Here is a 23,615-nt window from a genome sequence, read left to right as displayed (position 1 = left end):
GTGAGGTGTGAGGTGTGATACTGGGTGGGTGGGGATAGTGGTATTGTTGGGTGGAGTTGATGGGGCTGGATTTCGGGGTTCTGCATCTGGTGTTTGCTTGGCTGGGTGGGAAGGCTATATACCCCTTATTATGTATGTCATGATTCTTGTTGCACTTCATTACCAGCTTCTTAGACTAATGTATCCGGTAGAATCTGTGGTATTCAGTCTTCTGCTGGGATTTACATACACTCGCGTTCCCCGGTGTAATCCTTGGAATATCATGACAACTAGATCAGAATATTCATCCATATATCAGAGACGACCACATGATAAGCCCGACAGAGAGAAGAGGTTCTGGTGAGAGCTTAAAGCTAGAGGCTAAGGGACACTGGATCCAGCGCCCGTACTATCCTGCCACCGCAGGCAGCCTACCTCTCAACAGCAACAACAGATCTGATCATAAGTGGCTGGCCCCTTTCAATCCTCTCCGTCACTGTCCGGTGGTATTCCTCCCCTCCGGTATCCTCGTTGAGGATACTGTTCCGACACGACCAGATCCGATCTAGGTCCGCATTGAAGCGATCGCCCTTAGCACGCCGCTGCTCGACGAACGATGCATCCCACTCTCTGTACCCGGTGTGCCACCTTCTGCGCTTGTCGTGGACGGGGACCCAAACGATGACTTTCATCTCCTTCGGGCACTCCACCACCTCCCACGTTCGATGCACGACGTCGATGTCGGCGAATCTCGCCGGGGGGTCACCCGTGGAACCCGTGGCACTGCTCACGATGGAGACCTGTCGACACTCGGGATGGGGACTGGACCATTTCGAACTCGGGCACACATGCTCTGCGCCCTTTTTGTGGAGGAGGCCGCTGGGGAACGCCAAGCGGGTGAGCGGGGTTGGATGCTTCACGATCGTGGGGTGGCCGGGACGGGGGTTCCAGGGCCACATGTGCGCCAGCTGCTGGTCCACCCCCGCCTTCAACATCAGGTTGCGGATCCGATGGGCGTTGGGGAAGAAGTTGAACCATTGACGGTACGGGACATAGACCGTGTCCCGGGTAGGATCGAACGGCCGCACGATGGAGAAGCGCCGCGTCTTCTTGTGGTAGCGGATCTGTAGGCGGGGCTGTTGCTTCTCCAGCCAGCGCAGGGCGACCCATCGGGCCTCGTGGTTTAGGGAAAAGTGTGGCAGGTGGACTTCATAGCAGTCTAATGGGCGCGGGTCGAACTCGATGTGAAGCTCGTTCTTTTTCTCATCCTGTGCGTTTTTAGTCTCATCTAGTCGGGCTGTCCAGCAGTCGTATCGCCAGATGTACAGCGGGTCGACGACCGGATCGGGCAGCGCGGCCTCCCAGACCATCAGGCGGAGCTCGGGAGGAAGGCGCGAGAGAGGAGGATTCGGTGTTGAGGTTGTCATGGTTTTTGGAAAGATGACGGAGATGGCAGTGTGACAGCTGAGGAGAAGGACCTTGACTGCGTAAGGATGACGGATGACGGATGACAGATGACAGATGACAGAATAGATGGAGATTGTTGAACCTGGATGAAGTTGAATCGAGATAGACAGAGGAAGATGAGGTGGTGAGATGAAGATGAAGAAGTCAGCCAAGCCAGGAAGAAAATCCCTGGAGCTGGATTTGGTGGAATTCCAAGTTGGGAAAGAGGAGTGCAGTGAATGGAGAATTGTCGCTTGGGTAACACATGACCACCATGATCCGTGTTTTGTTTCTTTATCGAAGATGCTACTTCCAAGAAAACGTCATCATAACATGTCTTTCGACCAACTATTCTTCATCACAAAACCTCCGCCGGAGCCTTCACATTTCTATCCACTTTCTCCCCTACCCCCTTCATCTCCAACGTCGACCGCGGAGGGCAAGAGTGAGGATGATTGCAAAGGGGGCCTCATCAGCCCCATCTTTGTCAGTGGGAAAGTGGACACAACGGGTGTGGAGAAAAACTATTCTTCCAAAACACAGGACTAGAATGAGCATGGTGACGCCGCTCTGACTCTATTATGGTATGTACATGCAAGAAGGATTCCAAGTCTATGGGAGTGATGCGCGAATATCAGCACACGACCCACCAGCGACTGCAACTTCTAGTCTCTCTTTGCCGTTGCTCTTCATCTTCCCATCGACGGTGTACGATTTGACCGCAAAGGGCAAGATAACGACGCCCCTCGTCTTCTTCGGCCCACAAACCTCCAGCTGCAGGCTCTTCTTGTCGGCACCACTCAGCCGCCAGCTGGCCTGGATCGTTCCTCGAGGGGTGGGTACGCGACCTCGGGCCCACGAGACATTCACATCCAGGATTGCCGGCTGAAACACCCACGTGTCAAACCCAGGGGATGTGGACTGAACGCCCAGAACATACTCCGACAGGACATAGGTCGGAGCGCCGCCCCAGGGATGCGCATGGGAGGTATACAAGTCCAGACCGGGCCGACCATCAGGATACAGATATTCCCACGAGGTCCCTGTATAGTACTCATCCTGGGTGACCATGGCGGCCCACAGTTGATCCAGCAGCACACTGATAGCAGTCCTTCGCTCCGTCGATGCATTGGCGCTGTCGCGACTTGCTTGGAACAGCGCCTCGAGCAGGAAGCCCGACAGGAACGGTGCAAGGTTGGTGCTTGAGGAGTTTGCGACCGAGGTCGAACTCTTGTACCCGATCCCTAGGCGCAGCGATGAAAGCGCCGCAATCGTAGACTGGGTTTGGGTCGCGTTGGCGATGCCGGACAGAATCGCCCATGCGCTGCCTGCAATGGCCTGTTCGCCCAGAGTGCCGATGTCTACGCCGTAGGCTCCCAGTGATGGGCTCCAGAGATGCTGATTTACAGCTTGTTTAATGGTTTGAGCAGACTGGCTCCACGAGCTAGCCGACTCGGTTGCATTCACGGCAGTCGCGAGGTCAGCCATTTCGCTCAGAGTGTGAGCGAGCAGGGCCGATGCCGCAGTACCATTGCTCGACCCCAGGAAGAACGCCCCAATGTTGTCAGTGACCGCCAGGCCAGTCTGCTCGTCGATGAGCCGCAGAACGGCCTCAACTCCTGTCTCAATCTTCGTCCAATACTTCTGGAGAAAAGCACGGTCGCCGGAATTCTTGTAGTACCCAGCCACAGCCTCTAATGTGAAGAACTGGTAGTCGAGCAGACCAAAGGAGCTGTAAATGTCAGTGTACTTGGCGGACTGGCCCATCTGCGGCGACATGCTGAAGAGCCCCTCGTACACCGACGAGTTGTCTGCCTGACGGTCCATGAGGTACTCCAAAGTCCCCGAGATGAAGTCATTGCGATAGGTGCTGGCTTGGACGATGCGGCAGGTGTGGAAGAAGTCGCCCGACCACACGAGTCGGTCGCGTTTCGCACCATCCAGGCAGACCGAGTGGGTGTTCGGCAGAACGCCATATTCTTCCAGAACTGCATCCGAGGTCATCGGATTCTGGTAGAGCACGGTTCCGTTCTGAGCGTGCACTTCCACGTCCTTGACCAATGCCACCTGGTCCTGGTATGGGCCGAATCCCCAAGTGCCACCCGTCAGACTGCCTGACCCTCCGATTGTGCCAGCCGGAGTCTGGAGATCGGCCAAAGGCACAAAGACTTCAGTCTCATTGACTGTCACCCCGTATCCTGTGGCATCAATACGGGTTGCGATGTGGTACCATTGGTCTTCTTTGACGTCAAATGGCAGCGGGTAGTGGTTGACCTTTCCTGAAGTGAGGGAGGTCTGATTGACCAGGTTCCATCCATAGCCCACCGCCAGAGTGTTGGGCGGCACGACCGTTCGGTTGACGTTGACGAGGGTTGAGTCCGAAGGATATTCGCTGGTGAGGACGAAGTAGGCGCCGTACCCGCCCACCCCGGCGGCCACTTTCCACCCACTCCCGCCGCGCACGATCTTCGTATCGAATGTCAGGGTGTAGTTGTCGAACGATGCCCCCTTGACCGACTGGGCAGGCTGCTGGCCTCGCAGATACACTCCGGCTTCGGTGACTTCCCATGTCGAAGGTGCTGCACCCGCTGCGATGCATGCTTGCTGCACCGCCCGCGCCCCCAGGGCCCAGATCTCGTTGTATAGACTGTTCGACGATTCGAAGAAGCCTGGCAAGCGGTCGACGGGCGTCCGATCATTTTCAGACCTCAATCCAACATCGCAGATGCGAATGCTGCCGGCGGTCAGCAGTTTCAGGGTGTGCCAACGCTGACCCCCCTGGATGAAGAACGACTCGACGCGCCCGGTCGAAGTGACGTTGAAGGTCTCGACGCGGAAGGTGTTGGAGAGACCATTGGCAAAGTCAAAGGGGCCGTCTGCAAATGGCTCATCTAGCCCGGTATAAGGCTCGCTATACTTTGCTTCGATCTGGACAGGGGTTGAAAGCGATTCAACCTCAAAGTAGGGAAAGCCTGCAGCCTCAGTGCCGTAATCTAAGGTAACCAAAGGGGTTTGCGGGTCGAGGGTAAAGCAGGGAGACTGCGTGTCACTGGTATAATTCCGGAAACCGGCATTGGTCCGATAGCGTGTAGGATGTACAAGCGTCTCACTATACTGTAGAGTTAGTCGCAGATTTGGTGCTGCAAGCTGCGACAGTGGGGGGGGGGGGGGAATACCTGTGAGCATGGACCAGGGGAGTCAGCGCCAGACAGCCCCAGAGAACGGGTGCAATTGGTGCAATTAACGCAACGGCTGATGGCATGGTATCCCTTCCGCCACTGAACCTTGTTCGTAAGTGAGATCTAATAGGAAACACAGAGCTTTCCGACCGGGGTTATATGAAGCTCCTCTCGGGAGCTGTGGTGGACCTCCAACCTACCTGGACCGAGGCCGGGGATGATTTTGTGGGGGATCGCGGGGTATCGGGTTAATGCCTCCCGATAGAGATGGATTCAGGGTCATATATACGAGCTTGGCAGTCTTGGACGGAGAGAGGATCAAATGCCGGATGGGGTTGAGCACGATAGTTGACGTGTGAACATTTTTCTTGTGCAATGATCGATTGCCTGCAATCGAACCAGCCTAGGATTCTCTACTGCAACGGAGTTTGATTTCTCTGGTTGGTATGCCAATACCGAAAAGGGCGTTGATCCATGATGAGATAGTGGCGGTAGCAGAACTGCTTTCGTTTTCGGTTGTTGAGAATGAGACAGAAGCAACTGACTACCTAGTATCATTCAGCTCCTGTGTTTCCTACGTCTGGTAGATGCTTCTCATTATGGCTCGGAAATACTTCTCAGCCCGACCACGGCATCTCTAGCATTCATTCACTACTGCCTGTCCTGGCTGCTCACCTTTGTTCTCTCTTCGAATGCCACTTCCAGGATGCCATCTCTGATATTTGACACCTCCCCCTTCTTCCTCCCATCCATCCTTCAGAGTTGACACATACCCCGAGCCCAAGCCATCACCATAACCTTCATCCACCTATTCAACCGGCTTCACCATCAGTTACTACCAGACCTCTCATCAACGAAACCTCCGCCTCTGCCGCACTCAACTCAACCTGAAACAAAATGAACCGATCCGGGAACACAAGACAGGGAGGCCGCCGCGCATCTGCCCGCGGGCACCGCTACCCGAAGCCTAGCCGATGATATTCTACTACTACGCCATCTGCGCCCGTCATGTTGTAGGACCTTAGATCACTCGGGCATGGGTAATAATGAGACAACGATATCAGTCATAAGCTCTAAGTTCAACTTTCTAAATAGATACAATCCAAAGCCACCTCTGCGTGCTTCACTAGAAGAACTCTTGAGAGAACAAAAACACCGCTCTATTATGGTCATCGCATGAGATTCGAACAGAAATAAAGAATGATCAACACTTGGAGAGGTTCCAGAAGATATACATCCCAAGGGAAGGGCGACGCGCTGGAAAACACGACACAAACAGAACATACAATCCTGCCGTCTTCGTCCCCATCGACACTGAGACCAGTGTCGACACACCACTGGCAGAAAGCACTGCCGCAGAGCCCGCGGGAGGTAACTTAGCGACGAGACACGCAGCAGAGGATACCAGAGCGGCCGAGGAAGTAGAGCGATCCGAGGAAACGGAACAAAGAGAGACCCGCGGTAATCCAGAGAATGACTTCGAAGTACCAGGAGGTGCGGGTGGTCGAGGTGTTCTGTTACAGAATCCAGGTAAGCAACCAGACAAGCACTAGTAGAGTCACGAGTGGAACTTACGGTCAGACACATCTTGTCCACACCAGTACTGGTAATCAGCAGCGCCACGAGCAGGTTGCTGAACACCCACAGGCAAACCAGCATGGTACGGAAGTTCTTGTAGGCGTCGTCCAGACTCTTGCCACTTTCTTCCTCGGGTTCGATCCACGGGGCCAGCGCACGCTTGACCGTCGATTCGAACTGGCTGTCGATATCGGCTTGCGGTTTGTCGATTTCTTCGATGAAGTTCTGCTTGCCGTCATCGTCCTTCTTGGTTTGCACGGACGGCAGAGCTTCCGCTTTATCGGATCCCTTGGTACCCCAGGAAACGTCGTGCCAGTTGCAGAAGGCGTACACCATCAGGATGTTGATACCAGTAGTCATGCCCATGAAGTAGGCCCAGGAACTGGTCAGAATGTGCCAGGGGTCCATGTAGAGGACACTGGCAATGATGTAGATTCCATAGGTCGAGACGAGCGCAATCAAGACGATACCACCACCTGACGAACTAAAGAATGACTTCAAGAAGTCCGTGAGACTCTCGTTGATGTCGAGGTTGAACAATCCGGAGCTGAACGCGTTGACAACCAGGTAGAACGACAAAATCAGGACGTAGATCTGGACCAGCGAGAAGTACATGAACGAGAGGGTGTAGGGGACGACAGTTCTGGGCGAAATGTGAGCATTGCATTCGAGCTGAAGAAGCCGGACAGTCACTCACCCTTTCGGCCGATTACCGAGAGCCAGAATGAACTGCAGCGCGAGAACCCAGAGGTAGCCATATTTGATAAAGTTGTTGACGATGGGCGACGCATCGTCTCCAAAAGGCCATCCCTTGTTGCCGTTGTGAGAGCTAGGTGTACCCACCAAGTCCATAATGACGGAGCTAGTCAACCAGTAGGAAGCTGTGAAACGAAACAATATTAGTGTGAACAAATAGATGCAAGTCGCGGCTATTGAACAGGGCATACCGAGAGAGAACCAAGTCATAATGAGCTGAATGACGTTGTAGATCATTTGAAGGTGCAGGAAGAAGAGACGGACGATGCTGTGACCACTGCGATAGATCCGACCAAAGTGCATGAGCGAATACAGACCAGCCGCGAACGAACCGTTCAGCCAACGTCTTCTTTGACTGATAAATTCAGCCGCTCCTTCCGGAACGTCCGTCTCACCCTTGGATGCCTTCACGTAACTCAGATGCCACTTGAAACCAGCCTTGGCCACGAGTTCGAAGCAAAGAATACGATCCTCAGCCAAGAACATGTTCTTCTTGAAGATGTTCATGCCGTCAATACCCTTCTTACCAAGGCGTTTGGACAAGGTGTGATCTCCGTGGAAGTACTGCTCCAACGGTCGGCCCATAATTGCACGGTAGCGGTACGCAGAGAAGGCACCGGGCAAGACACTGACATAACCGAACGCACTTTCGAGGGGTTTGTCCAAGATGTTGGAGATCTTGTACTCAAAATTCTGGGCAGCAACCAGAGGGTTCAGGACTTTGCGCCATCCCTGACCTAACATGGCATGGATCTCACCACAAGAACCACCGAGGGTCTTATCGTTGTAAAAGGCCTCCCATAGCGACAGCAGAGACTTGGGGCCAGGCTTAGTACCAGCGTCCAGCAAGATGACAACTTCGGGGTTAAGAATTCGACTGAAGGCATTGAACAGCCAGCGGTGAGAGTTGATCTTCTTGCTGTTCTTTTGTTTCAAACAAAAGATCATCTGCACGGGGGGCAGATTGGTCGACTCATTGCCCTGGGGACGGATCAATTGTTGAGTGGGGGTGACCGACAATTGAGTGGTGTATTCGAACTGTGAGGGGTGAGTGAGGATTGTCAGTACTTCTTGCCTTGTTCACTCGGATCTGAGACAATCGCCGGGTCCATCACCGCCCGCCTTCCCGCAACGAGTGACTTACCACGTGTGCGACGGTCTCCCGTCCGTCGACGTCCTTCTTCATCACTCCGTCCTGATAAATACCGATTGTTGCCAACACATCCAGCGTGTTCTTGTCGCACGGATCGATACCATCGAAAACGAGACAGACCACAATCTTCTGCCACGCCGGTCCACCCTTGTTCCAGAACTCGGACTTCTTCAGGTTGACGATATCGCGGATATTTTGCATGACACCGTGCAGGGTACGCGCCGTCAGGACCTTGTCTTCGTTATAGTATGTGATGGCGATCAGCAGTTCGGTGTGTCGATTGTAGATCGCGGGCCGCAGGTTATAACCGTTCCGCAACGTGAACTCGTCAGGATCACACGTGGCCGCCGTGTCTAGGGGTGATCTCGGTCAGCTCCCCCTCCCTTCTCCCCTCGTGGTCGGAAAGCACCTACAGCGCATGTGTGTGAACTCCTCCGCAAACGCCTCCTCCGCTTCACGGTATTGGGGCTGGATCGCGTTCTGGATGGCACTCGGGACGGGGTAGTCGACACTCAGGACGGAACCCTGCACCAGGTTGATCTTTCTCGTTCCGAAGCGGCGGAGGGCGCCCGCGCGACTGCCGGCCTGGGAAGCGGGTTTTTCGGTGGTCGATCGGGCATCGTAGATGTCACTCGACTCGGATTCTTGATAAGGGGGCGTCGCGAAGACCGTCGCGCCGGGGTCGTGCAGCGTGTACCGACGGAGGGAGTCGGTGGACATGGCGGGGTCCTCGAAGGGACCGCCATAGTGGCTGGATGGGTTGCGCTGCAGCAGGGACTGCTCCTGTTCCTCGTGCTCGTCGCTGTGGTACGGTTGTTGCTGCTGGGGTTAGGCACAGCGGACGGTCGCAATGGCCGGTGGACCATGACAGAACACTCACGTTGTGGGTGGGAGAAGCATGTGAGAAGTAACTGCTCTCACTCTCTTGGGGAGAATGACTCCCGTAGTTATGTCCTGGCGTACCCATCTTGACACGAGTGGAAGATGGGAAGCCTGTAAGGATGTCTGGACAATTGCTTTTGAACAAGCAAAGGTTAAAGGAGTTTATTGAACCTCAGAGGGGCAGTCCAGGCAGGGACCGTAGGACACCAAAAATAAACGCTTAATCAAAAGAAGAAGGATAAAAATAAAAACAGAAGTTCTTGGGCGGAGGGGAAATGAGATTATGGCAGAGACCAGCAACGGAACCACGCAACGCCAATGCTCTTGGATTGGACGGGGGCCTGGGTAAACCGACAGTTCTCAAGAGTGGATACGTGCCCGAAAACCATATATAGGGGGCAAGAACGGTGTGCTACGGGAGCAAAAGGGAGGCTGAGAGCCCAGGGGAGCAATGTCTAAGCCTTGGGATGGGACCGTTGTGGCGATGTCATTCGACCAAGAGGAGCACCTGTCCGTTCACTACAGTTGAAATATCAAGGTCCTGGTTGTTCGACTGGGGAAGGGGGGGCGACACAGGCAACAAGAACTGAGGCCCCCTCCCAGCCAACACCGGTCATCATCCTGGAGGGCAGAATATGTTTTTGGCCCGCCAGCAGGACGCAAGACTGGGGGTTGACGGTGCGCTACAAATGAGAGGCATGCTCACAGCTGATGGGCTTCTGTCAGTAGCGCATCCGAGACGAGATCTTTTGTCGTCAGCTATTGGGGATCCACTCGAGCAAAAATCCTTTTCCGGGGCGCAGGGGAAACGCAGTTGAGCAAACAATGGGTCGACCACATTTAGGATCGACCATTTCCCTCTCAGTGACAAGTAGAATTGTGAGACTCAATTTCGCATGCAATTCAAGAACGGTAGCCCGCACTTGAGATGAGGACACATTCCTATCAGCGCATATGGACTGCGTGCAATGAATGCGAACGACGATTGCGAGATGAACCAGGAGATCATCTCGTCGAGAAAATTCGTCGGCAGGTCAGAGTTTCCGGATCGCCTGTGGTGGAGTGAAGGCAGCAGCCGGGGTTCGCCCATTGGCTGAGCAGAAAAAGGATGCCTACAAGCAGAAAAGTGTCGGCGATTTTAGCAGAACAGACTATCGTAGCTAAGACCGCGTGTGGTTCACGGGTGGTTCCGATAGAAGCCAGTTGGAAGGCGCAATCCATCCCAGAAGGCTGTGAACGCGCAGGCTGTGGAGTCCGGTCCGACAGTATCTCCGATCAGGCGAGTCATTGTCACCGTCAATTGGTCAACGGCCGATGTCGGCCAGACGTTAACACCAAAATAATCCCCACAGCGGAGGCTCTTAGTCAGAACTAGTCGACCACGCAAAATTCCATTTTCAGAACCAACCATCAACGATTCACGAGAGAAAGGGGGAAAACTCAATGCAAAATGAATAGGGGGGAAGCAACAGAGGCAAAATCCAGGACCCCAAGGCCTCCTTGGAGATCTCTGTCTCTCTGCTTGCAAAGGGCTATCTGGCTGCGTTGATCACAGTTGTCGCTTCGCTTCGTCTTGCGGGATGTGCTGGAAAAGTAATGAAATCATATCCCGAGGGAATGATCGAAACCATGCATGACAGCCACCACGACAGCTCCAAAATTGTTGTGGCATCAAGGCACTGTCCTTCCTTCCTGAGCCAATCGCCGTCCAGATCGGATATTGATCCGGGTCAGGCACAGACAACGCAATCATCATCAAGCGCAAATACTAACCATGGGAGACCGCGACAAAGGACGTACAGCGGACGGGATCCGTCTTTTATATGGACTTCTGTCTGCTTTGCTTTGGCGTCGACCTGTCTTTTGTAGGTAATCACCCCATGGCGCTCCTGTCGCGACCACTGCTGTCATCCGACGGAGACAATGCGGTGGTTTGGGTACGCCGAAACCGAGTGATGGTAGACTGAAAGATTGGTCCAACCAAAGTCCGACCTGGTCGGATCCACTTGTCTGCGGATCATCCACCGCCATAGCGCGCCATCACCGACAATGTCTCATGCATATTCCGACATGAACTTTGCTCATGATGCTTGTTTTCTGCAGAGCAAGTTGCTCATTACTAGAATGCGAGGAAAGGCTTGAAGTACTATTTAAACAGATGCTTTGATGATATGGTGCGCCTCGTAGCGGGGAGAGGGATCGGATATGCCGGGTATTCGTATTGCCCTCGACTTAGAGACACTGGCATCCACTCGGGCTGAGTGAAATGAGCTTTGGACATAATTGACGACGATTGGTACCGGCAGCGTGCCACTATCCACTACTTATCCACTATCTGATGCAGGACTTGAAGTGCAGTTTGAGAGCAGCGAGGAAAGCCAGTAGATCGGACGTGTGCGTCAGACTCGCAATCAAGCGTTCGACCCGGTCATGATCTCGTCGGCTGGTTTCGTTTGACTGATCGTAGCAGAAGGCATACTTCTTCAAGACTCAACTATGTTCTAAACTCTTTGAAGCATCAACACTGTCAGCATCACTGTCATGGCTGCGGCTGTCCATCTACCCATCACCGACCAAGGATGCGGGGGCGATACTTGTCTTCGGACTCAAGCGAAGCTTGCGAGTGGCTGCAGGCTTCCTCAGAGTCCAGCTTGAAGTCGAAGTATGACGCAGCCCTCCGCGTCATCAGCAGCTAGTAGGCCATGGCCGCCATGCTCGCTCGCAACGGCCCCATCTCTCTGGTTATTGGCGCTAACGACTATTCGGCCCTGCGTGCGTCGTACTTCTTATCTCGACAGTCGGATTTAAAAGCAGATCGGAGTTGCAGTGCATCCGCTTAAGAGTCATGAAACAAGAGCCATGATATGATGCTGATGTCGATGGTAGGAACGATGGAGACTGCGATGCTGGTGGTTTGTTGATCACTGAGCGGCTGTGGGAGGGCTGGCCAATCACGGCAGCCTTATTGTAGCGGTGATCTGCTCGGCCCGCTTAGTCACCGCTGATCGCACATGTCGAGTCACGTGAGACTCTCCTTCTTTTCAGGCAGCAAGGCTACCGAAATAATATCTCAGGCATCGATTCTATCCGCGCTCGGATCCAGCTCCCATGAGAGCACAATGATGTCCGAGGATGTCGTGCTTGATATCGATTTTGTAGTATAAATCTTTCTATTGAGAGGCAGAGAGTATACCATTCCCTCTGGCTACTATCTGGCCCGGTTCTGGTCCCCTGATTGTCGTATGTCGCCTCCTTGTTCGCCCTATATATATTCAGCAAATGCCCCGGTCATCCAGATCAACGTCGATCATACCCCATGTTTGCGATGTGGAGGTTTGAATCGGTCGTGTACTGTACACCTGCAGACATCCTGGATCAGATACCAATACGCATGTCAATCCACTATTCATGTTGTCTGAGATTCTGATAAAGATAGCATGCTAGACCATGTGTTGTGACTGCCATCACGCAGCGCACATGGCTGTAGCAGCAAGAATTAACACACCTAGACTCACACTAGTAGTTTATCCAGACTATTATACACGTACTTTTGCAACATTTTATAGGTTTAGGCGACGATTGCATCGCATCCCTGCGAAGCAAGAATATTCTCAAACAAGGCTCACATTCTAGATATATACCACATCCCGAAACCAATCAATATGAACAAACAACCCGAACCAGCAGGTATCCCAATTCGAGCATATGTAGTCTCCAACAAATAGTATAAATACAGGCCCAACATCCTTCAAGATACTCTGTCGAGCCCACAGAATCTACCCCCTCATCACCCTCTCGGGCACCTTATACTCCGGCGGCACCACATACTCCCCCTTACAGCTTCCCACGGAGCACCTCTCCAACCCGCACCGCCCATACAGCCGACAATAACACTCCTGCGCACTGGGACATGCCACACGATTCAGCCGATCCAGATCCACCAGCCCGGGGGCCAACTCTCCGTCGGGGCGGACGGCGCTCTGCTTCACGAACAGGATATGCCAGACATACGACAGGATGCGGCCGGCCACGCGATCGTCCGCCGGCGCCGGCATCGCTCCTCGACGGTTCGGGGCTCGCGCGTGCATGCCGTCCAGCAGCCACTGGCGCAGCGCGATGTACTCGTCCTGCGAGTGCTGCCAGACGTTGGCGCGGGCGACGACGAACTGGGCGCAGCACTGCGCGCGGACGGGGTCGTTGCGGCCGAGGAGGACCTGCGTCTGCGCGTGGGTCTCGTGGGCGCTGCGGCCGGGATGGCCGAACAGTGAGGCCAGCGCGCGCGGGAGTGCCACGTCCGAGGCCATGCGGGCGCTCCACGGCTCGAGGACGGATTGCAGGCGCAGCTCCAGGCTGCCCTGGGCGGGCTGGGTGGTCGGACACGTGCCCACGCTCCAGTCGCAGCGGAGGTTGTGGTACCCCCAGGGCTGCAGGGCGGATGTGAGGTTCAGCGCGGCCAGGAGCGCGGCGTTGTCGTACTCGCGGTGGTCGTTGTGCCAGGCCCAGCGCGAGCCGTGCACGAACACCATCCCCGCTGCCGGGAGGTGGTGGTAGTTGTCGATGAGAAAGGTCAGATACCCCATCGCCTCGTGGCCCCGGTTGGCCGGGACCTGGAGGTGGGTGGCCTCCGGGTTCTTCGGTGCTGCAGCATCTGCTGTGTAGATGCAGAGGTGGTACTGCTCGCGCAGCGCGTCGAGCCAGGCGGAGTCATCGCCGGTGACCCGCGAGACCACGAGGGCCGGCTTGTCAGTTTCCTTGAGTCCAGGACAGAGTCCTCGGGGTTCGGGGAGCTGGGATGCGGTGGTCCGGTAGGTGACTTTGGTCCAGGCGAATGTCCGCCCGGGGGACGGGGGTTTGTTGAGGAAGAGAATGAGGCTCAGGATCGCGATGAAGAAGGCCAGTTGGATGACGCTCTTGCGCGTGCGTCGTCGCATCGTTGCTGATGCTTACAGCTAAACACCGATCGGAGGATGTCTAGCGCGACCTAATTGGCATCACCGCCGCTGGCTTGGCTTGACTCGATTGAAGCAATTCGGAAGCGCTGAAGAAAAGTGATTATTAATCGAGGGCCACTTTTCTGGGCCCCGCAGCGACCCGATAGGCGCGAGACGTGGGGGCAGTCCATCGCTCCAGGGTCTCTTAATTTGAGAGATAAGGTAGATTTCATTATATGCTGGTAGTTCACCTGATATGGAAATTCGGGTATAGTTCATGTGCCAGGACTACAGAAGAACTGGTTCCGACCGGTAGTTATTCGGTTGACTCATGCGGGGTAGTCAACATTCCGCAATGCGCATTCCGCAATCCACCTCCCGCAAGGGATGAATCAAATGGTAAAATGGCAGGCATGCATAGGCTCCAGGCTCTCCTCTCAGAACGCCGGAAACGCCGCAAAATACACCTTGTAATATGACATCTTCCACTCGCCCGCCTGTTGAACCAGCTTCATGATGCCGCCCCACTCCGGCGTGACACTGCGCCCGTCCTTGAGGTTGTAAGTGACGGCGCCTCGCGCCAGAAAGGTGTTGTTGCCCAGCGGATCGATCGAGACGACGTGGTGGCTGCGACTAGCGACGTAATCCCAGGTGGATGTGAACAGTTGGATCAAGCCTAGCGCATGCAAATTAGCTGGACCTTTGGACTTCGGTGTACGCCGGACGTACCTGGTCGGTCCGATACACCATGCTCCCCCATCTGCACGACCGCATCCGGGGTGAAAAAGTCGGCGATGGTCTCGACGGCCCCGTCGACGTCGACGGCGGTGTAGTAGTCCTGGATCCACTGTTTGATGGTGGCATCATTGAAGGATTCAGGGTAGGTTGGTTGATGCATGGCGCGGTCCTGCATTGGCGAGAGCGAGCAGGGGGGTTTGAGTCTAGTCTGGTGGACAAGTGAAGCTATCCGTGAGGAGTTCGGCTGCCGGAGCTCCGAGACGAACGAGTGAGGGGTATCAACTGGGCCATGTGCATCGGCGTCAAGGGCTCTTATGGCTTATGGCTGCCTGAGCGCCATTCCTGGTTTAGCGGATGCTTGCTCTGTCTCACCGAGAAAGGGAAAAGCAGAGCGAGATGCGCAGTTGGAGCAATGTGATAGATCGTGCAGTCGTTAGCGCCTGCCTTTCCCGATCGAGCATCGTTGGCGGCGCTTGCGTTAGGTAGTCGCTGCATACATCCATGATGCAGCATCAAGATCGAATCGGCAATTGGGAGCGACGGGATCTAGATGGTGGTTGAGATGTCGCATCGAGTAGAAGAGGCTAGATGATGCTACTAGGTAGCTAGTGGCAAGATACACTGGAGCAGGAGGGTCAGCAATTGCACATCTAGCGCGTCGCTTACCGACAGCCAGCGCCGGGCTTGTTGTTCAGCCGCCACAATTGCTTGTCAAGATTGGCTGCAGCAGTCCCAATGACTGTCAATATCACATCGACGGTAAATTGCATATACGTTCAAGTGCCGGGACCGGCGAGAACACACTTCGCTTGAAGATAAGCGCCGCCTCCAGCATCGATAGTCCTACCGTCGTCGAAAGTGGCGCATGAATGTGTGCCGCCATAGCCCAGCCTCGTTGCTTATCACGACAATGTAACCACAAACTACAAACATTATCTCATCACTCTACGCTCGTCTACACTGATACTACAAAGCAGCCCCTGTCACCTTATCAGCATCTGATCGACATTTCATCATGGGTTCATGACCGTGTGGACCCAAGGGAATATTTACCCCCGTCCATCATTCTCCGGGTGGAGCGATCGGCAACGATCAGCAAGATGTTCGTCCTGTGCCACTATATCGCGATTGATGCACAGTACCAGTGTAGCTACCTGCATACAACATCAAGTAAACCAGGGAAATCCAGGATCGAACACCCCCAAGAGCTCAACTCAGCTCAAGCGGAGGCGCCCGCCTCCTAAGCCCGGCCACAAACCACCACCCACCACCGAACGCCACCGCAATAGTCCCGCCGTATAGATAACGATAACGTCCTCATTCAGAAACCTCGAAGCCAGAAAAAGCCGCCGCAGTAAGAATCGACCGCAACACACAGCACGACCAACCCGCAAGGTCCCCAATCCCCCTCTTACCAACTCAACTACTGTTACTATCGTAGGGATTGACTTCTGCCATTCTTCTGCACCCCGTCGCAGCAGGCCAAACCGTCCCACCCACCGTAACACGAGCGAAACTCGAAACACAACTAATCTATGCAGGAATCTTGTTCCGAGAACCCCCCAAACTTTCCGAGCAACTATACGAGCTAGACTCTTTGTCTTTACGGGGCTTTGTCCGGCCCCCGGGAGCAGGTGGGTTTGCAACTGCACGGGGAGGGAAGCAGGGGAGGGAGGGGCGATGTTGTGTTACCTGGACCACATGCCTGGGCAAACACATGATTTTTCTTCGTTGCTTTTTAGACGTCCAGGCCAATCGGTTGGTTTCAATGTTGATCTAAGACCCATTCCCTCTCTCCTCCTCACCTACGAGATACTTTCAGGCATTGGTACACCAAGAACTGTATCAAGTATGGGTATGGTATATTACTATCAAGTCATGTATGGACGGGTAACTCAGGTAAGCATCATCGACAACAGGCAGACCCAACAAGAACGGAGTAATTATAAGCGACAGGCAAACAGAACCACAACCAGCACCAAAAATAAACAACAAGAAAAAGAACCAAGACGCAAACCTAACCTTAGCATTCCAAGTGACAGCTGCCAACCCCACCAATCGCGGGCCGTGGCACGACTTCCCCTGTTACTATCGATGCCACTGGAAACTTTCATGGCCCTTGCATTTCCGAGCAACGGTCGAATTCTCCACAGCCCTAATCTAACTTCAGCTGTTCCCAGCTGTTCCCAGCTCAGCTCAGCTCGCTGGGGGTATTTCTCAGGAGTAAAAAAAAAGAAATCAAGAACAACAGCGCGTGCATCAGGATTTGATGGCAGTCCCGCTCAACCTGCCCTCCGCCTGGAGATGATGCCACAGATCGCGACAGGCGTCCTGCAACGAGCGCTCCGCCTTCCAGCCCAACTCCACGGCGGCGCGGTCGGCGATGGCGACACACGATTCCACATCGCCGGGGCGGCGGTCCGCCGTCCGTCGCGGGATGGGCTGGTGGCTGATGTGCTCCATGGTGGCGACGACCTCGGCGACCGAGTGCCCGCAGCCCGTGCCCAGGTTGAAGGTGCGGAAGGGCTCGACGACGCGGCCCTCCTGCGCGGCCGCCAGCGCGGCGATGTGGCCGCGCGCCACGTCCGAGACGTGGATGAAGTCGCGGATCGCCGTGCCGTCTGGGGTCCTCCAGTCGTCGCCGTAGATCGACAGCTCCGGCAGCTCCCCCGTCAGCACCTTCACCACCACCGGGACCAGGTTCGACGGCGTGCCCCGCGGGTCCTCGGCCAGCAGGCCCGACGCATCGCACCCGACCGGGTTGAAGTAGCGCAGCCCGATGATCGTCCACGACGGGTCCGACGCGGCCAGGTCCGACAGGATCGCCTCGCCGAAGAACTTGGTGCGCCCGTACGGGTTGGTGATCCCCGTGCAGCCTTGCTCGACGGCGACGAGCTCCTGTCCGTCCGCCGCGTAGTAGGCCTCCGGCCGGTGCACGCAGTGCTCCTCGCGGAGGGTGCGGTGGGTCGCCGAGAGGGTGCCGTAGACGTTGGCCGAGGAGGAGAAGATGAAGGTCTTGATGTCGTGCTCGTCCAGGAGGGCGACAAAGTCCACCAGCCCGCTGATGTTGTTCTGGTAGTACTTCAGGGGGTTGCGCAGGCTGTCGTGCACCTCCTTGTACGCCGCGAAGTGGATCACGCCCGTGATGTTGGAGCGCGCGGGGATCCGGCTGGCAGCGTCGCCCTCCTCGTTGGTGCTGCTGCTGCTGCTGCTGCTGCTGCTGCTGCCACTCGCGTGCGTGGCCAGGAGGGTTCGCATCGCTTGCGAGTCGCGGTAGTCCATACACGCCAGTTCCGCCTGCGGACATTGGCGGCCCCGGCCCTCACGCTCGTAGTGCTGTTTGGCCGCTCGCACGATCCGGTCGTATACTTCCTTGTAGCTGTTGCTGAGATTGTCCACCAGCAGCACATTGTAGCCCGCCTTGAGCAGCTCCAGCGCCGTGTGGCTGCCGATGTAGCCCAGTCCCCCCGTGACGAGAATGTATTGCGCGGTGGCCGCACTGACAGCCGGCAGCGCAGCTAGGGCCAGGTCGAAACAATCCTCATCGCGCTCCGTCTCCGGCGTGGATGGGGCGGAGAACAATGGAGTGGGCAGAGGGGAGCTGCCCTCGGACGGGGGGCAGGAGGAGGAGACAGTCATCGCAGCGAGCGAGAATAAACGAAAGGAATTACGGAGGAGAATGGGCGATGGGCACCTACATAGAGAGAGACCGGGCGGGAAACGGAGGGTACCTGTAGTAGTAAAGACGACGCTTCCATCCTCCATCCATCCCCTTACGGAATTCGGGAGGCAAGCGATGGGGATGCATCCAGCCCAGCGCCAGCATGATTTCATCGCCGAGTCATTGAGTCGAAAAAAGAAAAAGGTGTAAAAGAAAAAAAAAAAAAAAAAAGACAAAAAAAACTTGACCTAGCGGAGCAGTCCAGCGAGAGTCCGGCTCGGGTCTAGTAGCAGCAAGATCGCAATAGTATGGGAATCAGCGTGGGTTCCTGGTGACAATCCGTACACTAAACTCCTACAACCAATACTAATACTAGATACAGGGCAGGGCAAGGCAGGGTGTGGATGTTCAGTCTTGGAGAAGAAAGAGGGAGGGGAAAGTGGAGGGGTCCCGGAGACATCCACCCAGGGAATTTTTACGGTACCTGAATAGATTTCCTGTTTTGCATTCTCGTTCAAGGGTCATCGTGGGTAATTCGATCCCTTCCATTGAATCAATGGAGTTTCCTGGCCATGGCCAAAAATAGGGCATTGGCGCCGGGTCTCACCCTCTGAGCAATGGACGAGGCAAATCCCGCAGCGGCTGATTCCATCCATGTCGTAAGTAGCTGCTAGGTTGTTTTCAGTAGGGTTCTCGTCCGAAAAATGATGGCATTGCAGCTTGCATCCGCATATCAAGTGTCTTTAACCTGTGCTAGCGTGGCCTCCATTCTTCCTCAGGAAGACCCGAAGTGGTTCCTTGCCCCCCCCCAGTTGGTACCATTGGGAGAAGTTGGAGACCAGAAGAGGGGAGAGGAAGAAGGGCCCAGACTGTAAAGAGGACTCCACCAGGATGAGAAAGCTGACTAGAGAGACTAAAATGTGACCGCAAAGAAACATGACCAACGCAGTAAGACAAAGGCGAGGACAGAGAGTCAAGGGAGCACCTTAGGCATGACTGTATGCATTGTACTCCCTGCTATACTAAAGATTCTAAGCCAACGTCCGCCCCAAATGTCTCACTGGTGCAGCGACAACGCATCGCTATGATCAGTATATTCCTGCACTCCCGTCAGGCAACATGGCGTGCTTCCATGGATGTGGCGAAGAGATACATCGCTGTCCATCGTCATTACAGAGGATTTGGTTTTGCCAGATGGACCTCTCTGACGGGTCGGATCAATGAGCCAAATTGATACATCCCGAAAGGGCTCCATCCGGCTCCACCAACGCTAAAGCTTGGACATCCAAGCTACGACCTTTTGAGCGAAGCGAGTACCATATGGTTGAGGAAAAATACTGGGAATGGCGACTCATGGGCCATGGCTGGGAAATGCTGGGTCCCGCTGGTATTTTTTTTTACTCTCCCAGATCTCCACTGGTTCATGTTTCAACTTTCTTCCTAGTAACTACCTAACTACATAGCTAATTTACCGGTCGGACTCGACCAACCGCAGGGCGTCCATCATCATTCCCCAGCTCTGAGGTCCAAAGCGCTCGTAAAAATCACCTGCAATCTCGGTGACGAAGATGTAGGCAGCACGATGGCGCAATTCTTGGACCAGGGGACGCACCTCGTCGCGCGGCACCTCACTAATCATGTAGCCGCATTGGACCCGAGGATAGTCAAACTGCGCATAATAGCGCTGCACCTCGTCGGAGCGATAGCGAGGATAGGGCTCTTCGCAGACAAGGATGAGATCCGGGCTCGGATCGGCCAACTTGGGGTCAGGCGGCGTGCCCGGGTTGTGGACAACCTGTCAGTATGAAAGGATGGTAAGAAATTGGCTCGGGAAACAACTAAGACTTATTCGTCTGGTTTCACTGATAAGACAAATGACAGTCCGTGATAAAGGACCGTGCCAATGCCACACGGGATGATAGTGTAGTGTAGTGTAGTGTAGTGTAGGTGGTGAAGTGTAAGAGTACGGAAATAGTTACTGTGTTTGTACCCGATTGTACGGTATCATGGATCATGGATCCGTGATGTACATACAGGCAAACAAACGAGTACAGTACGGAGGGGACAGCGGAGAATGCAGTGAGATGAGATGCTTACCAATCGATCCCGAAGAATGCCCTCCACGGATTTGACATACTCGTGCAGTTTCTGTAGATACTCGGCTCGCTCGGCAGTATGATGGTTGGGAGTCTCGTCGACCATAATGCCCCCGAGCCCTAGTCCTGGGCGCTCGTCGGTCGCCCAGTGCGCATAGCGATCGATTTCCGCCAAGGTCTCGGGCAAAGGCTTTCGGCAATAGTCAATACGGATGTAACCGATCAGGTAAACATTCGGATAGCTGTTCAGACGGGCCACTTCGCGTGCATAATTCGGATCGGGAGAAGGTATGTCCCCGGGGCCACTGTTGGGGTTGATGATCACCAGAAATTCCACATCGGGATGGGTCTCAATCCTAGTGGTGATCGATGGTTAAGTTAGAGTGGGTAAATCATCCAAAGAACACTCAACCTTGGCGGAGAAAATGAATTCCAGTCCCGATGATGCAGGAACCAAGAGAACAGCGAAAATACAACCAAGGAAAACCTAATCCTTTGGGATGGGGCCGCGGTGTTTAGGCGAAGGGTGTCATCAAAGCCAAAAACATGAGAAAAAAAAAGAATCAAGGGCAAAAAAAAAAGGAAAGGAAAACGGAGAACTTTACGCGTCAAAAAGTGGATCCCAGTCATTAGGCAATGGATAGATATACAAAGGTACCAGCACGCTAGCTTTGGGAAGGGGGGTGGATGACATGGTTGGCAGAGAGCGTAAGAGCGGGAGAGAAGACGGTGCAGGATAAGGTGCAGGTACAGGAACAGAGGAGTAATCAGAATTGGCGGGAATGGGAGGGGAAGATAATGATGATGATGCCGTGATAAACCAGGTTTATTTGTCAGTGTTCCTGGTTCAGCTTCTTATAACTAGGACGATTATTAAACTTCCAGGGAACGCGATTACGAGAAAGGAAGGAGAGACAGACTGCCGCCAGTGAGGTACAGTACGGAGTAGGAGATTAGGAAAATAGGAGATTAGGAGAATTTTCTTAAGTCATTCAAGGATGGGAGGTAGAGAGACAACGTGGTTGAGGAAAAGAGAACCTTGGGAGGCTTGTGAAAAGCTTTCAGCCTACCTGTCAGCCAAGACTCGGCACTCAACTCCCAGGCAGCCACCAGAAAAACCATGACGATGACAAGACATGAGAATGAGATTATTAGTGAGTAAAACATTGAAGAGGACCGTGCTACTGCGCCTCTAGTGCGCCTCTAGTGCGCCTTTAGTGCGCTTAGTCCTCATAGTCCGCAACGCTATCATGTTTTCCGTCGATTCCGTTGATTCCGTTCCTGTCGTGCCTTGGGCCAGAACCTGCCAACCCACCACCTAACTATCTACTGACCTACTCACTCAGCCCCCCCATTAACCACTTCGACTGACCAATTCAATTGCATCCAAGCTTTTCTTACCCCCCTGTCCACCATATCTCTCGCCAATCATCATTAGTGACGACGCTTCCCGTCTCGTCGTCTTCCCAAGGCTGTGGTGGGGCTCGCCTAGGGCCGCCGGCCTACTCGTGGGTCGATCGACACACAATTCGCTCTCTCACAGACTCACATTCTCTCACACACACGCTGCTCAGTGCGTGATTGCTTGGATCTATCGATTAACTCGGCATCAGGTCGATAATCGTGGGCCCCGCTGGGTCAAAACTCTCGTAGTAATCTTCCGTCAACGTCGTCAGGAACAAGTACTCGGCTTTCAGACTCAATTGGTCCACCAGGCTCCGCAGAGTACTGTTCCCCATCTCGGGGACTGAATGCAGCATGTAGCTGTACCCGGTACGGTCGGACGCCAGCGCATTGAGCTTGCCTTTCTGGGTGTGGTAATCATCGTACGAGCTCTCAAATACCACAGTGACGTCGGTTGTGTTGGCGTTATACCGACTATCCGGAATGGTGCCGGGATTGTGGATAACCTGAGAAAAACCCAGGGTGTGGGACGTTAGCCGCTGGATCTGTCCCAGAGAAAAAAAAAAGAAAATTGGAAAAATAGAAACCAAAATCTTGGTTCCATCGATCCCCAAACCCCTCACCCCTCGTGCCTGGATTTCTTCTTCTTACCATTCGTTCCCCTTGCAGCCCCGTGGAATTCTTCACCACCGCGTTGATGGTGTTCATATACTCGACCTTGTCCGCCGAGTAAACGTAGGGCGCTTCATCAAAGAAAATCCCATCCATAGCTAATTCAGCCGACTGGTTCGCCCACCCCGCATAGGTTGATACATCGGCTAACACCGAGGAGATGTTGCGGGTCGCGTATCCAGTGCGCACATATCCCACCCGGCGAACGTTCGCGTAGCTCGCGAGGCGTTCGACCTCGGTGCTATACGCTTCATCCGGATACGTTGTGTTTCCCGGTCCACTTGATGGATTGATGATCACCGTGAAATTTAGATCGGGGCGTTCAGTGATTCTGGGGCGGAGGGTCAATGAGGGTCTAGGGTCTAGAAGAGAGGGAAGAAAAAAAAGAAAGAAGCAGACAGGCCACAACTCACTCCTTGTATAAGGGACTCCAGGTGCTGCTGTTGGTAGGGTAGATGTACAAAGGGTACAGCACGTTGGTCTGCTTTGCGTGATGCTTCTTCCGGGTCAAAATGACGGCACATGGCACCACAATGACCACGATCACCACTACGGCCACCGCAATGGCAATGGCAATGCACCAGGGCCGCCGCGGGCGATTAAGATTTGGGCGAGGCATCCATGCACCAGCTAGCCAGAAACGTGGGGAAACGAAACGGAAGTACGGAGTACCGGTAGTCTTTCAGGGAGCAGAAAGGAGATTGGATTGGCTTCGGGGTTCGTAGGTGTAGTTTTCTTGGGGGTTGGGAGAGATGGCAGGCACGCTGCGCAGGTTATAATAACGGTGGAATCCAAATCCAGACCCGTTCGTGAGAGGGCTAGCCTAGCTTCCGACCTCAGAATGGCGGAAGAAATCTTTTGTCGACGAGAATGCGATGGTGCTCGGCGTTACCTGTGCGGCGTTGGCGGCCATGGCATCCAAACATTCGACTGAGACATCCCATCGCCATCGCTCGATCGCAGTGGCTAGTATTCTTAGGTTCAACGACGTGACACCGGCACGCAAGAAGGATGATAAGAGACCCGTAATCTCTGGTCGAGTCAGACATGCAGTCCACCTATTGCTAGCGTTCTTTTGGGGCCACTACTAGTTAGCCTGGCGCTGGAGGAGATTTGTTGGCAGCACGTCCTGGGAGTGGG

At 54.4% G+C, this 23,615-nt stretch overlaps 8 protein-coding genes across 8 annotated transcripts; 1 reads left to right on the top strand and 7 right to left on the bottom strand.

Moving 5' to 3' along the window:
* Positions 1-410: 410 nt before the first annotated feature.
* On the bottom strand, positions 411-1,406 carry BO95DRAFT_436116 (uncharacterized protein; the record flags this gene model as incomplete). Its single annotated transcript, XM_025585213.1, has 1 exon — positions 411-1,406. One exon carries the CDS (start codon positions 1,404-1,406, stop codon positions 411-413), a length of 996 nt encoding a protein of 331 aa, XP_025437637.1.
* A 404-nt stretch (positions 1,407-1,810) lies between these two features.
* Positions 1,811-4,687, bottom strand: BO95DRAFT_507493 (putative alpha-L-rhamnosidase C; the record flags this gene model as incomplete). The annotated part of the gene is made up of 2 exons (XM_025591255.1): positions 1,811-4,534; positions 4,602-4,687. 2 exons carry the CDS (start codon positions 4,685-4,687, stop codon positions 2,038-2,040), a joined length of 2,583 nt encoding a protein of 860 aa, XP_025437636.1. The 3' UTR covers positions 1,811-2,037.
* Positions 4,688-5,664: 977 nt separating this feature from the next.
* chsC (chitin synthase C) lies at positions 5,665-9,318 on the bottom strand. Its single transcript, XM_025587589.1, has 7 exons — positions 8,972-9,318; positions 8,505-8,910; positions 8,083-8,444; positions 7,130-7,976; positions 6,880-7,063; positions 6,180-6,825; positions 5,665-6,118 (listed from the first exon to the last, which is right to left on the bottom strand). The coding sequence occupies exons 1-7, from the start codon at positions 9,056-9,058 to the stop codon at positions 5,981-5,983; spliced, it is 2,670 nt and encodes an 889-aa protein (XP_025437635.1). The 5' UTR covers positions 9,059-9,318; the 3' UTR covers positions 5,665-5,980.
* Positions 9,319-12,594: 3,276 nt separating this feature from the next.
* Positions 12,595-14,163, bottom strand: BO95DRAFT_399070 (DUF3431 domain-containing protein). The gene has a single exon (XM_025583813.1). The coding sequence runs from the start codon at positions 13,902-13,904 to the stop codon at positions 12,750-12,752; it is 1,155 nt and encodes a 384-aa protein (XP_025437634.1). The 5' UTR covers positions 13,905-14,163; the 3' UTR covers positions 12,595-12,749.
* Positions 14,143-15,016, bottom strand: BO95DRAFT_447301 (uncharacterized protein). The gene is made up of 2 exons (XM_025587588.1): positions 14,634-15,016; positions 14,143-14,580 (listed from the first exon to the last, which is right to left on the bottom strand). Exons 1-2 carry the CDS (start codon positions 14,815-14,817, stop codon positions 14,342-14,344), a joined length of 423 nt encoding a protein of 140 aa, XP_025437633.1. The 5' UTR covers positions 14,818-15,016; the 3' UTR covers positions 14,143-14,341.
* A 1,885-nt stretch (positions 15,017-16,901) lies between these two features.
* BO95DRAFT_468186 (udp-glucose 4-epimerase) lies at positions 16,902-18,281 on the bottom strand (the record flags this gene model as incomplete). The annotated part of the gene is made up of 1 exon (XM_025589347.1): positions 16,902-18,281. The coding sequence occupies one exon, from the start codon at positions 18,279-18,281 to the stop codon at positions 16,902-16,904; it is 1,380 nt and encodes a 459-aa protein (XP_025437632.1).
* A 1,461-nt stretch (positions 18,282-19,742) lies between these two features.
* Positions 19,743-23,465, bottom strand: BO95DRAFT_423443 (spherulation-specific family 4 protein). Its single transcript, XM_025584630.1, has 6 exons — positions 22,889-23,465; positions 22,455-22,806; positions 22,003-22,309; positions 21,058-21,064; positions 20,401-20,755; positions 19,743-20,098 (listed from the first exon to the last, which is right to left on the bottom strand). Exons 1-6 carry the CDS (start codon positions 23,092-23,094, stop codon positions 19,772-19,774), a joined length of 1,554 nt encoding a protein of 517 aa, XP_025437631.1. The 5' UTR covers positions 23,095-23,465; the 3' UTR covers positions 19,743-19,771.
* On the top strand, positions 23,223-23,602 carry BO95DRAFT_278193 (uncharacterized protein). The gene has a single exon (XM_025581625.1). It carries the CDS (start codon positions 23,351-23,353, stop codon positions 23,564-23,566), a length of 216 nt encoding a protein of 71 aa, XP_025437630.1. The 5' UTR covers positions 23,223-23,350; the 3' UTR covers positions 23,567-23,602.
* The last annotated feature ends 13 nt before the right edge of the window (positions 23,603-23,615 follow it).

This window comes from Aspergillus brunneoviolaceus (assembly GCF_003184695.1).
Source record: "Aspergillus brunneoviolaceus CBS 621.78 unplaced genomic scaffold BO95scaffold_85, whole genome shotgun sequence".
In the NCBI taxonomy this organism is placed as follows: domain Eukaryota; kingdom Fungi; phylum Ascomycota; class Eurotiomycetes; order Eurotiales; family Aspergillaceae; genus Aspergillus; species Aspergillus brunneoviolaceus.
The sequence above is the reverse complement of the archived record's forward strand: the minus strand, read 5'-3'. Positions and strand labels throughout refer to the sequence as shown.

Excerpts from the sequence above, each read along its gene's own strand:
- chsC (XM_025587589.1), bottom strand. The coding sequence starts at position 9,058 with ATGGGTACGCCAGGACATAACTACGGGAGTCATTCTCCCCAAGAGAGT. Across the intron at positions 7,977-8,082 it reads GGGAGACCGTCGCACACGTG|TTCGAATACACCACTCAATT; the intron begins GTAAGTCACTCG and ends CACCCCTCACAG. Across the intron at positions 6,119-6,179 it reads TGGACAAGATGTGTCTGACC|AACACCTCGACCACCCGCAC; the intron begins GTAAGTTCCACT and ends ATTCTGTAACAG.
- BO95DRAFT_447301 (XM_025587588.1), bottom strand. The coding sequence starts at position 14,817 with ATGCAGGACCGCGCCATGCATCAACCAACCTACCCTGAATCCTTCAAT. Across the intron at positions 14,581-14,633 it reads TGGTGTATCGGACCGACCAG|GCTTGATCCAACTGTTCACA; the intron begins GTACGTCCGGCG and ends TGCATGCGCTAG.
- BO95DRAFT_423443 (XM_025584630.1), bottom strand. The coding sequence starts at position 23,094 with ATGCCTCGCCCAAATCTTAATCGCCCGCGGCGGCCCTGGTGCATTGCC. Across the intron at positions 22,310-22,454 it reads GGCTGCAAGGGGAACGAATG|GTTATCCACAATCCCGGCAC; the intron begins GTAAGAAGAAGA and ends GGTTTTTCTCAG. Across the intron at positions 20,099-20,400 it reads GCATTCTTCGGGATCGATTG|GTTGTCCACAACCCGGGCAC; the intron begins GTAAGCATCTCA and ends TCATACTGACAG.
- BO95DRAFT_278193 (XM_025581625.1), top strand. The coding sequence starts at position 23,351 with ATGGTGCTCGGCGTTACCTGTGCGGCGTTGGCGGCCATGGCATCCAAA.
- BO95DRAFT_399070 (XM_025583813.1), bottom strand. The coding sequence starts at position 13,904 with ATGCGACGACGCACGCGCAAGAGCGTCATCCAACTGGCCTTCTTCATC.